General features: G+C 43.1%; 1 protein-coding gene across 1 annotated transcript in view; it reads right to left on the bottom strand.

Annotated features, from left to right (window-relative positions):
- WDR70 (WD repeat domain 70) overlaps nt 1-17,550 on the bottom strand; it is a 1,742,574-nt gene that overhangs the window by 217,454 nt on the left and 1,507,570 nt on the right. Inside the window, exon 14 of the mRNA XM_086960548.1 lies at nt 9,506-9,585. Coding sequence (XP_086816674.1) covers nt 9,506-9,585 — 80 coding nt within the window. The remainder of the gene's footprint in view (nt 1-9,505; nt 9,586-17,550) is intronic.

Below are 17,550 nucleotides of genomic sequence, written 5' to 3'. Positions count from 1 at the left end.
TATAAGAGCCCTTTTGTCTCAAAAACAGGTGGCCCAGAGCTCTGCCCGCGAAACTTATGTCCTTCACATAGCAAACACACGCACAGAAGTACAAGCGCTTTTAAGTACTGATTTGCCGTTTCATTTTTGCGAGCTGGTTCATCAAATCTTTAATGCCTCCTCCACATCCAGCCTCGCTCATTTTTTTAAAATGGTTAGCAGTGGTCTCGTGACTACATTTGAAAAAGTATTTGGTATTATCCCTGCGTTCTTTCATTCTATATTCGCTAGTCTGTTTGGCGGATTTCCTGTTTTGCTGGCTTTGGCTGCAGGCGTTCTGGTGATATTTTATTTCATAAAATATGGATGCACATCCTGCGCAAGGAAACGCACAGCACCTACTGATGCAGTTTCGCAACCGGATGCTTGATTATTATGGATCCCTGCCGCTTGCGACTTTAAGCACGGCTTTTGGATTATCTTTCAGATTTTCCTATTTCACCTGTGTCCAGCCTGTGTTTCATTGCCTGAGCTGTGATTTCGACTGGGCCATTGATTTGTGTCTCTGTTTACCGACTTCTCCTGACGTCGACTTTGATCAGCTGATGTCCCCCGTAGTGGCTCATGAGTTGGTCTGTTCTGGCGAAAGGGTTATGGCTGTGGCAGCGATGCATGGACTAATGGGTCAGTGGGACATATTCGCAGCGGCGCATGACTTTCTGGCACAGAGCGTTCTCGAGAACCCACTGAGTTGTCCTCTGATGTTGCTAGAGGATTCGGTGCTGGAAGAGCACGTATGTTCTTTCCCATTGCTTAATTGGATGGCTGAACTGTTTTCGGATGATGACAGTGATTTCATGTTGGAAGCTGTTGCTACATATTTTGCATATTCATTCAACGAGGAATGACTCTGAATACTTCCATCATTATGGCACGTGACTTTTTAGTAATTCTGAATGGTGCCAGTTTCAATACGAACATTCGATTTTTTCATATGTTCTAGGCCTATTAATTATAGTTAGGCCTCAAGTTCGACTTTTTATATTTTGTGTGGCCACTATAGGCATTCATACATTTTTTTTGTATTTTTTTAATTTTACATACATTACATACATTTAGCTTGGCTCAATATCATTGAACTCTGCTTTCAAGTCTTGCCTCTCATAGAGTATTGGCTTATATATTTGTCTTTTGACCGTCCTCGGATCATTGGGGGGGTGTCATATGGTTATTACGTTTCCATAGATTGTGTTAAGTTAGCATGTGCTTATTAAATGTTTAAACGCCATATTTTCTTTCTGCTTCGGGTTGCACACGACACCTAATTGTTATTTCAGCTTTTAACCTAGACGAAAGATGTGATTTATTTCAGAATAATATATTATTGTACTGGTATCAGTCGTGCCTGGAACACTTGGTACAACTGTCTGCACACTGAGAACTGCACACTCTAACACAAGGTTACGGTAGGCCTGATCCTCGCACTACGTTAGTCATAACACAAATAATGTTTGTGCCAACTTTGGGCTTTACGTGAGTTCAAGATACAGTTACAGGGAATGAGAAAACACACTTGATGCTGGACATGCTGAGAGCTGGTAGCTGTTGATGTGATCTCCTCCTACTGAGACTTTGAGGTATGGGTCCGCCCAGCTAAGAGCCCAGATGAGACCTTCTTAGATATAAAATAATATGCTAATTAGGGTGCGCGAAATATAGGTGATACAGAATTCTATAGATTTTTGCATCATAATATGTTATCACAGTTTGCTTACTATGGATTAGTGACTATGCTGCTGACTCTGATTTTTATAATATGTATGTTGATATTATACAAGATACTGCGTTTGAGAATGTTGCATTGAAAAAATAAACATTTCAAACTTGCACGTGTTCTCATTGCCTCCCAGTTTCGGTTTGGAATGATAATATAACGAAAGAGTGTTCATGTGTTCCACGATACCTGAGGTATTCTAAGTTCATGTTCTGGATTGTCTAAGACATCGGGGAGTATTCACTTCCGATGAGATACTGTAGCTAGCCTGGTAAGGGGATTTCTGAAACATAGGTGAGTTGTGGGTCACCCTGACTCACCCAGGTTCTAGGTCTCTGTGCACAGTTCTGTGAGAGAACGGAAACCCTGCGACAGAGGGAAGAGTTTAGAAAGGTTTGTTTTGGGGGATCGGTATAGTAAAAGAGGTGTCAGATGATGCAAGGAAGGGTAGAGTAGAAGAGAGTCTAGAAAGGGTTATTTTGGGGATCATAGTAGGGGTATGAAGATTGGGTTAAATGAGAGCGTGGATGTAGAGGATATATTGATAGATGTATAGGATGAGAGATAGGGTAGTGCATTGGAAATGCCAAGTTAGAAGAAAGTGATAAATATATAGATACATAAGTACATTGAAAGTACATAGATGCATAAAGGAGGTATGTATATTGGGCAGCATTTCTGGTCCTGGTCAGTCTTGAACAGGCAACTGCTCTTGTCCTCTCCGCCCTTAACAGGCAACTGCCCTTGTCCTCTCCGCCCTTAGCCTCAGCGCCTGGGTTGAGAGGCCCTAACCCTGGCCTATTATAGCCCTAGTAATCAGGTGACCCCGTCAGCCAATGGGAACCCCAGCCATAACACTATCCAATCACAACACTAGCCCTAACATTCTCAAACCAATAGGAGACCAGGACCTTACAGCCAATCTTAGCCCTAGTCCAAGCACCCAATCAGTTCAAAAACCCTTTACTCTACGTCCAATAGAGGCCCTAGCGCTACCTGTAGTCCCAACCCCAAGCAACCAATGGCACAGGAAGCCCTAGTCCCTACTTCCAATAGACAGCCTAACCCTACTCTTAGTTCCACCACTAGTCCAGCAACAAATCACACCAGAAGCCCTAATCGCTACTCCCAATTAAAGATCTAAGCCTAGCCCTAGTCCAACCCTAGTCCCAACAACCAATAACACAGGAAACCCTAGTCCCTACTCCCAATAGAAATCCTAACCCTAGCCCTAGTCCCAACCCTACATTGATTGAATCACAGACCCATAAACCAATCAGAACATGGTGTCTGGTAAGCTTTGACTTGATTGATATAAGACCCTGCCCTTTTCAAATGTATAGAGGCTTCTACATCTCAGTACTTGCAGTTTTTTTTAACTACACTCGAGGGCTAGGAAGCATTTAAACAGCGTTAGTCCCTTTAATTTCCATCTTTTTCCCAGAAAATTGGCTTCTCTTTTTGTGAGGTGCCCTTCTTGTAGCAGAAAAAATGCCCCTATAGACCATCTTAAGCGCTCTCACCCAGCTTCACAACCGGTCAAGGAGCATGACTTTTGCATGAAAAAAGCAAACTTTAAAAAATAAAGAATGCATCAGGCTGGGAAAAAAGAGAAAGGCGATAAGGCATCTGCTTCTACTGTTGCTGCGCTTTCCTTCACTAAGATCTCCCACAGAGGGAGAATGAGAGAAGCGTTTACTTATTGGCTGTTTTGCATAGAGCCACTACTGGTGTTGACAGTACGGAGCCACCGTCATTCCCAACAGTCAAGTACACACTGTTACATTCACTGTCTCAACCTCCCTGCAACGGAAAACGTCATGGTCTCGTTTCACGGTGCAACTATCAGCATCAAGATTTTTCACATTTCTACTTTTTGTGGACGATACATAAGCTGCATTCCGTTGTGCAGATTCCTTCTTTCACTCTCACAATTGTATATATCAGATGTGTTTCGATCCACTTTTAGCAAATTTGTAGGGGACTGCGTTATGAGCAGATAGTTGCACTGAAGCGTACTAAAATAATGGCATTTGCCTAAAATCACACGTCGTGGGATAGCTGGGATTAAACCGCAAGGTTTCTGGTAAAAAAACAAATGCCATCACTTTTCCTTCTAGATCGCACATATATATTCGAACACTGTCGAAGTTGAGCAGGCCTTTCACTCCCGAGTCCATCAATCACATGGATTATAGAGCCGGGTAGCTGTAATACCCAACATTTACAGGGAGTCATAAAAAGGAGTTATAACGGGAAAATGAATTGACCAGTAAGCGCGCTTCAAATCAAAGTAAACAAGCAGGAAACAGAGCGTGCTGGCAGGGGAAATGAGTAAGAGAGAAGCCAGGGCGAGTGAGTCATTGCCAGGCAGGGATTCTGTGGTCTGCTGTGAACAGTCGCTTGACATGAACTCCGTGCTATGCTATGCTTACTACGGTGGGACATCCTGAGACGTTTCCTTTGCCTGGCAGAGGCTTTCAAACAAATGAGTTACGCGGGCTCTATGCTGATCTTGGACAGGCGGCTGCGACTGCTGCTGTGTGTGCCCGCGGGTTAACAAGTGAGAGGGGTGGGGGGAGTGCGGCCGAGAGCACATACTGAGTTTCCCTTGCGGGAGCAAGCAGTGGCACCATCTGTTTGAAAGTTAATTACAAACAGATGTCGCCAAAGCTTGCTCCTGCAAGGGAATCGCCAAACGTGAACATGTTGCCATTGAAAGCAATGCAAAGCGTGCACGTTTTTGGTTGAAAAAGCGAATCGACTCCTAAAAGTCTCCTCCTATACAGCACATGTGGCTGCGTAGGCGAGACCTAAAAATGTTGGGCAATTTTAGAAATATCTGGTGGGATAGTGGGCCATACAGCCCTACTAAGCAGAAATCCTGGCATAGATGAGGGAGATATTATGGTATCCTGTCGTAACACCCCAGAGTTTGCCCTTTCAGGATTGTGAAACAAAACTCTTAACCATAAAACACAGATGGACCGATCCATTCTTTGGTTCCGCTTAGGGTCTGCCTGGAAGAAACCAGATGCCTCGTCTAAGACCCAGTGGCATGACCAAATACGGCAGTCTCACTATGGAACTGGTGGCAAACACCTTTGCGGACTCTTGAAAGGGCTTTAACTTTATTTGGGGGCCCCTGCTGCGGTTTCTATCCATAGGACTCCAACTCTTCTCCTTCCCCACACGTACAAGAGCACTCCGTCAATTTCACACTTAAATCTTAGATTTTGAGGCTCAACCCACCCCTAAGTTTGCTTGGTTAGTGATGGGCCCCTGACTCTCTCGACTCTGACCCATCACACGTCACAATATAATATGGCATCTCGCACAGGCCTGTATTTTAGTTATTCAAATTGTCTGGGGAAACACTGGGGGGTAATTGGCATGCATTTGGTGGCTTTTCAAGTTGTGTTTTGAGTTCTTGACAGCACACATGATAATTTTTTCTGTAACAATTACTTATATGTACAACGAACCTTTATGATGAACACAAACTACTTTTGGCAATACTGTGTCGATTATGGTCCAAGTCAAGCTGTAACTGTAAGAACAGTTTTTATGCCCAGGAGAATTCAATAAAGAAAGTTTAATCAAAGTATTGCATACTGTAGTGCACGCACACGCTGAATTTCACATGGTGAAATCACCAGATTGACCACAGATCAATAACAGATTAACACACCCAAGCAGCCCTTATACGCAGCCCTTATAACAATGTAAATGTGAGCAAGAACAGTTTGGTTAAAAGGATAGTAAGGATACTATTCTTGAATGTTTTGCTTCCAAACGTGTAAAAAAATATGCATTAAAGTTAACACACACAAGCAGTCCTTATAACAAAGTGAATGTGAGTGAATTCAGTTAAGTTAAAAGGATAGCAGGGATACTGTTTAATATGCTTGTATGCTCTGCTTCCAATCGTGTGAAAAATATGCACTAAAGTGATACTAGAGTAACTGTTCTTTCCGTTCTCTTGCAACAGTTTCTTAAAATAGATTAGTCTTGATGTCTCGAGGAATGCAATTGCATGCTCTGGGTGTCCCACCAGAAAATGACAGCCTTAGTATTTTTGATCTTCTGCATGATTGCTGTTTGGAGACGTGTGAGAGCTCATCAACTGTTGCTGACGCACAAGTTACTTACCTTTCTTAACGATATATCTGTAAGAAACATTAGTTAGTTCTTGATTCCTTACCTTAGAATTACCCCCAGGCGTCAGACTGGATCCGTAAAGTTTTTTCGTCAGCAGCACCTCTGCGCGTAGGAAGGTAGCATTGGTTGGTTCCGCGTCCATCGTCGGTGTCCTGGTCGCCAGGATGACGTCACCGCAGCTACTTGGACGCCTCCCTCTTGCGCAGATGCCCATTCTGTACACGACTTTCCGCACCAGAAGCGCAGAGCCATGCAAGACACTGACTATTGGTGCACAAAATTAGGGCACTGAAAGGATATCCTTAACCCTAGAAATCAGATTGCAGAACAGGGAGGATGGGTGGGACGCTAAGGAATCTATAACTAACTAATGTTTCTTACAGATATATTGTTACCGAAAGTGAGTAACTTGTGCATCTGAAAGAAACACGTTAGCTATAGATTCCTTACCTTAGAATAGATACCCCAGCAATACCAACCCCAGCGGTGGGTCTGCAAACCAAGATCACACCAGAAAGTCCTGGGGAACAGAACGGCCAAAGAAGCTGTCTCTCTGGACTTGACCATCCAGGCAGTAGTGTTTGGTGAATGTTTGCAGCATTGCCCACGTGGCTGCCTGACAGATGTCATTCAGAGGCACTCCCCTTCCCAAGGCAGTAGTGGCTGTTGTCGCCCTGGTGAGCGTGTAGCCCGATTGGAAGCTCCTTTTTAGCCAGAGAGTAACAAGCCTTAATACACAACACAACCCATCGAGAAATGGTGCGTTTGTGTACGGCCCGACCCTTCTTTGCACCCACATAACCAACAAAAATGTAATCATCCACTCGGATCGGTTTCGTGCGATCCAGATAGAAGGAGAGCACACATTTTGGGTCCAGACTGTGGAGCCTCTCTTCTTCCTTTGAAGTATGCAGAGGCAGAAAGAAGGTGGACAAAGTAATGGTCTGCCCAATGTGAAAGGCAGTGACCACCTTAAAAGGAAGGATGGACGGGTCAAGAGAACCACCTTGTCCGGGTGAACAGGTAGGAAAGGAGGCTTTGAAGAAAGAGCCTGGAGCTCACTCACTCTTCTAGCAGAGCTGATGGCTACCAGGAAAGCAGTTTTAAGAGTCAGAAGGCATAAAGGATAGTTATGCAGTGGCTCACAGGGAGAACACATGAGATAGGTTAGCACAAGGTTCAAATCCCACTGAGACGTAACGAAGGGGATTCGAGGAAACAGTTGCGTTAAGCCTTTGAGGAAACAGTTAACAACCAGGGACTTTAAAAGAGAAGGCTGATCTGGCAACCGAAGGAAGGTAGAGATGGCCGAAAGTTAGCCCTTGATAGTGCTCACAGCAGAGCCCTGTTGGGCCAAAGAGAGAAGAAACAATAGTACTTCAGAAGAAGAGGCAGAAAGGGGATCCACAGCCTTTGCTGTGCACCATGCCACAAATTCGTTCCACCTACAGGCATATACCGTCTTAGTGGAGGGACGCCTGGCTGCCAAGATTACATTTCAGACTTCGGGAGGCAGGTCAAAAGACGTCAACTGCCATCGCTCAATCTCCACACAAGGAGGTGGAGACTGGACAGGTTCGGGTGGAGGACTGTCCCCTGTTGCTGCGACAGAAGATCCTCCGAAAGAGGCAGTCTGATTGGAGGACCGATGGCAAAGTTGAGCAGCTCGGGATACCAGAATCTTCGTGCCCAATCCTGAGCCACAAGAATGACTTGGGCCCAGTCGTGTCTAATCTTCTTCAGGACTCTGGGCAGAAGTGGTATAGGTGGAAAGGCGTACAACAGACCACAACTCCACTTGCGCAGAGTGTGTGCCGCCATGGAAATTCCAACGCGCAGAATTGCTGACATTGCGCGTTCTCTTCGGTGGCGAATAGATCTAACCAAGGCTCTCCCCACTGTTGAAAGATACCTTGCACGACCTCCGAGTGAAGCGCCAGCCTTTGGCTGAGTTTGTCGGCCCTGGTGTTCAGAGAACTGGCCAAGTGTTGAACTACTAAGGAAATGCCTTGATGTTCCAGCCATGTCCAGAGGCGGCAGGCCTCCTGACAAAGACTCCACGACCCCACCCCGCCCTGTTTGTTGCAATACCACATGGCGATGGTATTGTCCGTGAACACCTGTACTACTCTTATCCAGACAGAGGGAAGGAATGCCTTCAGTGCAAGACGGACCACCCGGAGCTCAAGAAGGTCGATATGGAGCTCGGACTCCCCCTGGAGACTAGACGCCTCTGATCTCCGCCTCTCCCATGTGGCCGCCCCACCCCAGAAAGCAAAACCAAGGGGGATGATAGACGGAGTGTTGACCATTGCAAGCACTCACCCCCAGTCAACTGATCTGGGTTTAATCCATAATCATTCTTTAGCTCACTCCGCCACCCCAGTTCAGACATGGCCATATGCACATCAGTCTGACCCTGTGCCTCATGGGAACAGTCCAGCCCGAACTGCCAAGCCATGTCTTCAATGGACCGGAAACAAGCATCCAGGTCCGGTTTCTGGATAATCAGCCTTCATCAGCCAGTCCAATGGACAGGGAGAAGTCGAAGAGCGTCAATGCTTCTTCGACTTCTTCTTATGCTTCAACTAACCCAACCCCGAGTGCGAAGACTTCGATGACTTGTCGGAATGGCAATGGCTACACGACCGGTCCCTCGACCTCCCTCTGGACTGGGACCTATAACGGCACAGAGTCGACTGTCGTCGTTCAAGCAGCTGTCGGGACCACTCCCGCAAAGCCTTCAGTGTCAATAGCTGACAGTCGGAGCACGACTTGGGGTCGTGGTCACGCTCCAGGCAAAAAAGGCACACGCAGTGCAGATCCGTCACCGTCATCAGCCGGATGCAGGAACCGCAGGCCTTAAAACCAGGCAACCCTCTTGCACCTGCTCAGAGTCGAAAACTCGAAACACGAAGTCGACAAAAGTCGAGAAAAACGTAGAAAAAAATGACTGAGGTACCCCTCTTCCTGGATCTGCGCTGGCTGGCGCAGAAAAAGAAGAAACTGACATCAGCGCGCGAGGGCGTCGTGTAAGTAGCTGCTGCAACGTAATCCCGGCGACCACGACGCCAATGACGGACGTGGAGCCGACCGACGTCACCTTCTGACGCGCTGAGGTACTGCTGACAAAATAACTTTCCAGATCCAGTCTGACGCCTGGGGGTAATTCTAAGGTAAGGAATCTATAAATAACGTGTGCCTATCAGATCCAGAAGCTACACAAAAAAAGAGTGAGGAAGTTCAAAAGTGTGAGCATTCGAGTAGTCTTTGAAATCTAGGACCATTATAATTGCCAAGAAATAGTCCAGTAATCGTTTGTTAATTCAAGGAAAGTCAAAAAATTGCTCCAAATGCAACACATTTCCAACTTACATTGAGAACTAGGCCCATGATTATTTGGAAAGAGGCGAACAGGGCAGACTGTACCTACTAAATGTGAGAATTGATGTTCCCCCTTTAACATACATTATATTTTTATTGTTGCAGAATAAATGTTACTTGAAAATGTATTGTATGGACTCATAATGTACATAGGTTTGTTTAGTGAAATAGTCTTGTAATAAGAAAATAAAAGAATTGATTACTTACGTGTTATAATATAATCTTGTGTCAAAGTCTCTGCTTGTTTCTCTTTTCTTTTTGTTTTTACTACACACAGTTTGGCTCCCCTAAATAAATCAAAGAAAAAGAATAAAACAAAGGTTCAATCACAATTTTACTTTAATAATAATAATAAAACATTGCTTGGAATAATAAATTGCTGCATAAAACAATGAATGAGCATAAATATAATAGATACATATTATGCTTTAAAAATTGAAATAAGGAATTACTTTTTGAACTGATATTAAGGATGTTGAAAGACTGAATCTTTATCCCACATATTGACAGTGTGTGAAAAAAACAGAACAATAATGGCATTCAAAGTAAGAAAGAATTTCAAAAAGGTTAAATACCAACGTTGAACCAACAAAAAGTCAAACTCCATTCGTATTGGTTTTAATTCCATATACTTTTATTTCCCTGTATATTTCATACATTAGTAACTTGATGTAACAAATGGATTTTAATTAAAAACAGATCATGGGTAAGCACAACCTCTCACCTACTACCACTTCACAGTGGCAAATAACAATTAGATTGTCACAAATTAAAATCAATGTTTATTCCATTCAATAACTTATTTCTCTTGTGCAGACTATTAAAATACACGGGTCCATATTTATTTTTTCTAGTTCTTGAAACGCTCGTATGAGTTCCAGGAATATATCAGTAAACTAATTATGCCATCCAAATAGTGCCATTGGTGTTCTGCAAAGCTTATCATCAAATCTGCAGCAAGCACATTGCAAAATATTTAAGGTCTATTTTACATAAATGCAGGCATTGGATACGGAACAAAAAGATCAGGATATCTAATAATTCTTAACAACCCTTGCTGAGCTGCTTCTCAATGTGCTGAGAAGTAGTGAACTCTGAAATTATATCAATGTTTGTCAACATTTTTTAAATAAATGTCATGAATTTCGGAAACCAATATTGAAGGCAGTGATCATATTGCTTTAACAATTATTGTATGTGCATTTTTGTTTTTAAATAATCTGCCAATATCGAGAAGAAAGGCAATGGGGAGCCTGATAAGAGGTCCAGTGCACTTGCTCCCAAGTGTCAGTTAAGCAACCCTAAAGGGTCACTGTTCCTATAGTGTATCCTTGCAGGTTTCTGTGATTACTGGGAATTGCAACTCGTGGGGTCGGCGCTGCAATACCCCAAGGGCCCTGCGAGAGGGCTCTTTGGCGGAGATCTTTTGATAGTAAGCCGTGATGGTGAGTAAGGGTGTGTGGGGGTGATAAGTGGTGAGTTAAAACTATCTCTAGGATACCTCAATGTCTAATTTTTATTCTGAGGTCCCCACAGTAGGGTTAAAAGATTATGTGTGTAGATTGGAAATTTCTCGTGATGTAGAAGGACAATCTACTCATGTGTGCGAGATCTCGGTCAACAAGTTTCATGCCCAAGTGGTCTTCTAGGGATCAGCGGCGTTTCTTCAGGACCATGAGTGGGGGGACACAGCCCCTACCCTTATTTTGGACTGTGTTTGGGGGTACTGTGTCATAGGGGACAACAATGACCATTGGTTGTGTAAATACCTAGTTGTCAGATGATCTGCACCTATATTGATTTCCAACCATTAGATGCAATGTATCGGGCACTTTAGGTCAAGGCTGGGGCCCGCAACTCAATCTGCAGTTCAAGTTAGTGTATGGTTACGGAGTCAATACCGTGTACCTTTTGCCCCATCTGCTTTTAAAACCAGATGATGAAGCATGGCACCCTAACAGGTGTGTGAGGGCACAAATTCCTATTAAGAATATGCCCATCAGACTGTCCTATTAATCACAGAAACATTCAAGGATACAGTATAAGAAAAAGGACCCTCTAGGATGGTTTATGTTTAAAATATGTTTATTGTGCTGCACATCCAGATCTAATACACCATCATGCTTTATACACTGGTTCGGCGTCAACATTCAGTGACAAATCAAGACATGAACAATGAAGAACAGACATAAGTAGGTACGTGCGTTTCCAGAACCATGGTCTTTGATTCAAGTGCGGGGGAAAAAGGCTCCTGAAGACTGCTGGTGGTAGGGTGAAGACGCCCAATATCCTTACAAGACAGTTGTTATGCAGGCCAGGTCCCTTTACGGCTTCATAATAGTGTCCATTGAAGAGAGCAACACTTAAACATTGTACCCCAAACCCCGCCGCCCTCCCGAACTACCCACCCACCACCCCAGTTCCAGGTCCAAATGTTATCCACGTAGGCACGATTGTCTAGCTCGATGATTCCCTGACATCGCATTGCGGCAGTCGTAGGAGGCGCAAATATCTAGGACAGGTCACCTCCCTGAATTCTGTGGCCAAGAGCGTTAAGAAGGGCCGCCATAATTCTGGGTACTGGTCTCCCTCCCCTCTGGCCACCAAAGACAGCTTTTCCATCCCCAAGACATTCCAAAGACGGTGCAACCAGCCCTGAAAAGTGGGAACGTGTGAGAACATTTGTAGTGTAGTTCCTAGTTTCCCACTAGGCCCTGCGCATTGGAATAACATAAACAGTAGTATCGACGTGGAACTGCTTATATTCCAGGCCTCCACTGACTATGCTAAACTTAATTGGGTTGTGTTACCAACTAGCTCAGAGGTCACTGGAAACTTTCTTCTCTGCATAGGAAGTGATCAGCTTCCTTGGCACAGACAAGAAGGGATTCAGTTTTCCAACAACCGTGCAACATGACAACTTTGCTCCTCAGATCAAGAGTCGATCTCTAGGGTCGTGTGAAACAATAGACACAGATTTCACTCAGTCAGTCTAGTGCAGTTTACTTTCACGAGATGTAGAGAATAGAGAGACGGGCGTGTATCAATAAAGGTTAACATTTATTGAACAGTCTTTCTTCTCGTACAAGAGAAATGTATTGCCACAATTGCAATAACTGTTATTATAAAAAGTACGTACAGTAAGATAAGTATTGCGAAATAGAACTGTAAAAGCATTAGTATGGTTTCTTAGCCATACAATGGTTTAAAAGTAATAAAACATATATACAGTCATATATACATTAGGCTAACATACTCAACTGGTGCTTCTAACTAAGCCTACCCCAGTGTGCCTGACCTAAGCCTAACACGTGAGAAGGGGAGTAAGTAAGTAGCTTAAGTTAAGTTGGTTTTGCCAAGGTTTGTTTCAAGAATTCTCGTCTAAGGGTTTAGTCAACACCATACCTCTGAATAGAATGATGGAGGATTGGTATCTCCTTCAGGGGTCTCTCTCGATATCCCAGTCACCTGCGAGGGTAAACTGGAAGCGCCGGGACTGGATTTCTATGCACGAGAAAGGCAGCGGCTCTCTTCAGCGCGTCGAGGAAGGAGGGGTGACAGCGTCCGCGGGCAGCTGGGCTGGATGTCTTCGCAGAGGACGGCTGCACGGCTCCTCAAGCGTACTGCACCATAGGTCGCGCTTTAGCGGCGATAATGGTAATCAGTAGCTTCACCACCACAGGATAGCAGGCTGCAGCGACAGAGTGCTAGTTTTTACCAACACGGGGTCATGCAGGCAGCTGGCATCAGCAACAGGCAACGAACATTGCTTATGGCAACGTTGGTAATATTTATACCTGACAGGTGCCGGGTTTGACGCAAGTTTGCTGGACATAAGACGTCAATTAAAGATGTCACTAGGAAGTGATAGTTATCAGTTGCTCATTAGAGTTCCATTACTAATCAAAACATAGCAAGCGGGGATTTCCAGGTTTGCTGAGTTTTTATCTTGTTGAAGAACTCGGAGTGTTATCTAGGAATATCAGATAGTGACTGCTGCTCTGTCATTGCACTAATTGGTCGCAAAGGAAGTAGCAGAGAGTCATGCTGGAATGTGGCTCTGTTCGTGTGAGGCCAGAGATGACTTTACAGAAAATCGCACTTGAACGGTTATGCCAATATAGGGAATAAATGGCTTTATAGCCGAATAGGGGCATAAGGTCACAGTATCGATCAGGAACCTAGATAAGCACGCAACACCCACTCCACGGGTTAATGTCCATCAAAATTACTAAAACTAAAGCAATTAGATGCATGTGTAACATTGCCCACCCCAAAATACATAAATGCATTCGAAATAGGCGTACTTGTAATACATGAATTTAGGTACTGTACGTTTTTTAAAGCATAGTAATCATTCAAAAGGTATTGCATATGAAATTAATGAACGATTATGCAAAAAGGAATTACACATGAAGTATCTCTGACAGAAGAAATGCGAGATAAATCATCACATAAAAATGCATTGTAATAACATGTGTGCTAGAGGCTGGTGTAATGTTGTTATGTCTCTAGATGTGTTTAGAAATAGAAGTGTGAAGCTTCTGTTCTCTAAGAATAGTTTTTACGTTAAGCAAAGAATTGTTCGTGCCAAAAAAAGGTTAATGTTAGAAAAATTGTCCAATTCAAAGAATAGATTTCCAAAGCTCTTGGCAGTTATTGTTGATTAAAACTGAAGGCCGAATTCAGAGTTCATGGGAACACTGTGTGTCGGAAAGCTTCTTAAAAGTTATTGTTTCTGTACGGGTGAGAACATCGTATCAGACAGGCTCTCGAAGAATTGGTCTACAAAATCAGGTGACAGTTCAACCAAATTAGATAGCACTGTAACTTGGCAGGTGTGAGAATGATTGCTGGGTGATGTTGCTTTTGTCACTCGCTCCACTGTTACCACCTAGTCTTAGCACAGGAGTCTCAACGAATGCTGTCATCAGGATTGGTAGCCGCTGGGGACAACACAATGCGTGAGCCGTTATTGGACTGAGCAAAGTATCGACGTCCATTGGTACTGCTGATGGAAGTGAAAGACAGATGTCCAACACGCATTCATCGCCGCATAGCATACATCTTAGTACCGGTAAGATACAGTTCTGCCATATAGGTCTGAATGAAAGGAACCAGGTCATGTTTAGATCTCTCAGCCTGGCCAATCCAAGGACGTTAGTTATCCTGTCCCGGTAGCGCATTGCTATGATTGTCTCTTCCATTCCCATGGGAGCTATGTCTGAGCTGAGGCTTGCCATAACGAAGTAGGAGGGTCAAAAATAAAATCCCTGCTACAAGTCCCAAAAATAATGGTATGCCGCCAAAAACAGAGTGCACAAAATTAGGAAAGATTCCCAAAATTGCCTGGAAGGGTGTTAGCAGTCCCGTAAAGACTGTCTTAAATATGCCTGGGATGCTTGTTGCACTAGACATGTTAAGGAGTTGGCTGAACATTTCTACGAAATGCACGGGGCAATTTGTTGATAAAAGGTCATGAACTTCAGTAGCTGTCCTTGCAACTAGAAGATCATACGTCTCTTTAGATGACGTTATAGGCACTGTTGTCTGTAAAAGTACAGACTTCATTTTGCTTAATGTATCAATTCGTATAGAATAGAGATTCAGACGAGGCCAGATGGGAGTCACTGAGTCTGGAGGCCCACTCGGAAACAATGCTTGCATACAGCATTTGACCATGGATGTTACTTCTACTAGATAACTTTTCCCTGGCACGAGGCCACAACATCTGTGATCCGTTCTAAGAATGTAACTCCCGTTCGAAAGTTGCATAAAGAAGGGCTCTATCTGAGTTGCAGGTGTGACTAGCTGGTGGCATGAAAGGTTGTTTGAATTTCCATCACATGCTCCGTGTAAATTAATACCTTGACACAAAAGTATACCGCTTAGTGCGTGTTTACAGTTCTCACCATTAAGAAATACATTTTTGTCGCTGTCACTATAGCAAGAATGAGTGTATGGTAATTTCCATATAGATTTTACATATCCTTTACCCAATTGTTCATACTGGCCAGCAGGTATGTACTCAAGGCACTTTTTAAATCGGAAAGTTGTTATCGGAATTGTGATAATTCCGTGTATTATCCATTCAATGACAGGACTCTCTGACATTGTCAATGGTAATCTCTCGAGTTTTTCGATGCTCAGGATTGTATAGTCTGCTCCTTTCTGTGCCAAACTGATCTGTTTATCAGTAAGGTTAAAACTGGAAAATAATGACGTTGTGTTGATTAAACGCCAAGGCACATAGCCTGAACGAAGATTTTGCAGCGTCCAGCCTAATTCTATAATAGAGCGTAATTGAGACTGGCCATGTTGTAACATTAGCAAATCTCTGTCTATCACATCAAAGGCAGAGGATACAATATTGTCCAACGAATATATTCTGGAAGACAGAGTCATTAACCCATTGTCTACTACAGAAAGTGATTTCTCCAAATTAATACGATCAATTTCTCGTATTTTTTCAGCAGTTTCAATTTGCTTTACTTTCCAAGCCTCGTTGTAAGCAGCATAGATACTGGTCGCTATGAAACGCTTTTTACGCTGTTTGCGTGGTCCAAGAATGAAATCGCGCAAATCAGCACCATCTTTTAATAAAGACAAGTGTTGCTTAATTTCAGCCAGTGTGGACGAGGTTAGCCATTCAAGGCAGAGTTTCCCTACACTGTATGTTGTTATAATCCCTGGATGTTGTCTCTGGGAATATCTCGAGTCTAATCTGGTCATTTTCAAACCCTGTGTTTTATTCAGGAATCTATCTTGACAGCTATTTGTGTCTGTAGGCCAGATTAACCACTTTTTCCAATCAGGATGTGTTCTGTTGAAATGTAAAATTTGTGACACGTCTAACTCAATATCTGTGGTTGTATTCCTAGGTATTGGCTTTGGTATAGACGGTGTTTTAAGGTCTTTGTTCTTAGCTAGGCCAAGACAAGATGTTTGGTGTATTGTGTCATTTAAAAATAACATTTGTTCTGGTATCATGCAGGTTCTAAATAGTGCTTCTATGCCTTGCACCTGCCAATCTTTTGTACCCCAAATTGTTTTCGTTTCAATATTATTTTTCCAATAATCAAAACCAAATGTCATCATTTTGTCATAAAATGCTTCTGAATATATCAATTAAGATTTTGTCAGCATTGTTTTCATTCCTGTTTTATCTAACAGTTTATAATAAAACGTTTCTGCATCACTGGTGTTAAACCCTGAGAAGTATTTGAATTTCCCAAAAAATGCTTTAGAACTGCTTTTAGGAGGTGTAGAACAATGTTCCCATTGATTATACATAAAAGCATTTCTAGGCTGTGCAGATTTATGCAAGTAATGATCCCCATAGTGGGTGTAACAGAATAACTGCTCATAACTAGATGAACCTTGTAAATAATCATGATCTGTGAATCTAGCTGACATTACTAAATCAGACATCATGTCATTAATACTGTTAAAGTCCCAATCATCAGAGAATGTACTTGGTGTCACAAAGTCACTTAAGGAAACCTTTAGTTGATGAGGATACTTCAGGATTTCGACCGGACCATATATCTCATAGTCTGTTTTCTCCCATACTACCCCACCAGGTATTGGAATTGCTGTGACATTTACTGTTGACAGTTCTCTTTTCTTCACGTGTGATGATCTGTGTGGTTTCAGGACTAGGTTGATGTTCTGACTTGCTGTGTCCATTCAATTGTAATGAACTTCCCTAAAATTAAAACTAAAATTAGGCATAGTAGGAGTATGAATACCCCTGAGATAATCCAATGCTCAATCAACGGTGAATCCAGATATAGTTCTTTGATTTGTTGAAGGAGTCCTGTTGTATTTTCTTTAGAAGACTTTTTTGTTTCTGGCATCACTTCGGAGTCGTTTAAATCTTCAGAGAAGTTGTCGAAGTTGATGAAATAACCAGAGGCAATTCTGTCAATTGATGGGATTGTTCTTTCAATCTGTCTCTCGGTAGCACTTTCTGATGCCACATCATTGTAGACTGGTGTTGTTTCTTGACGAACTGTTTCAATCTGTGTTTCAAGAGGCACAAGTTCCATGGCATTATTGCATAGTCCTTCATTGTGCACTGCAGGCTGATCGAATGTGATGAGTCTTTCAGTTTGAACCTCTTGGATTGTTGCAAGTTTGGGTATTCTGTTGTTTCTTGGGAGTCCACTGGGCCTACTGTTGATTATAGGCCACATGCTTGTGGTTTTACCAGATCGATAGACACGATTCTGTTCTCCTTTTTACCAGCA

The sequence above is a fragment of the Lissotriton vulgaris genome, chromosome 3_1, assembly GCF_964263255.1.
Source record: "Lissotriton vulgaris chromosome 3_1, aLisVul1.2, whole genome shotgun sequence".
NCBI classification, from domain to species: domain Eukaryota; kingdom Metazoa; phylum Chordata; class Amphibia; order Caudata; family Salamandridae; genus Lissotriton; species Lissotriton vulgaris.
This window is presented reverse-complemented; position numbering and strand designations above follow the sequence as displayed.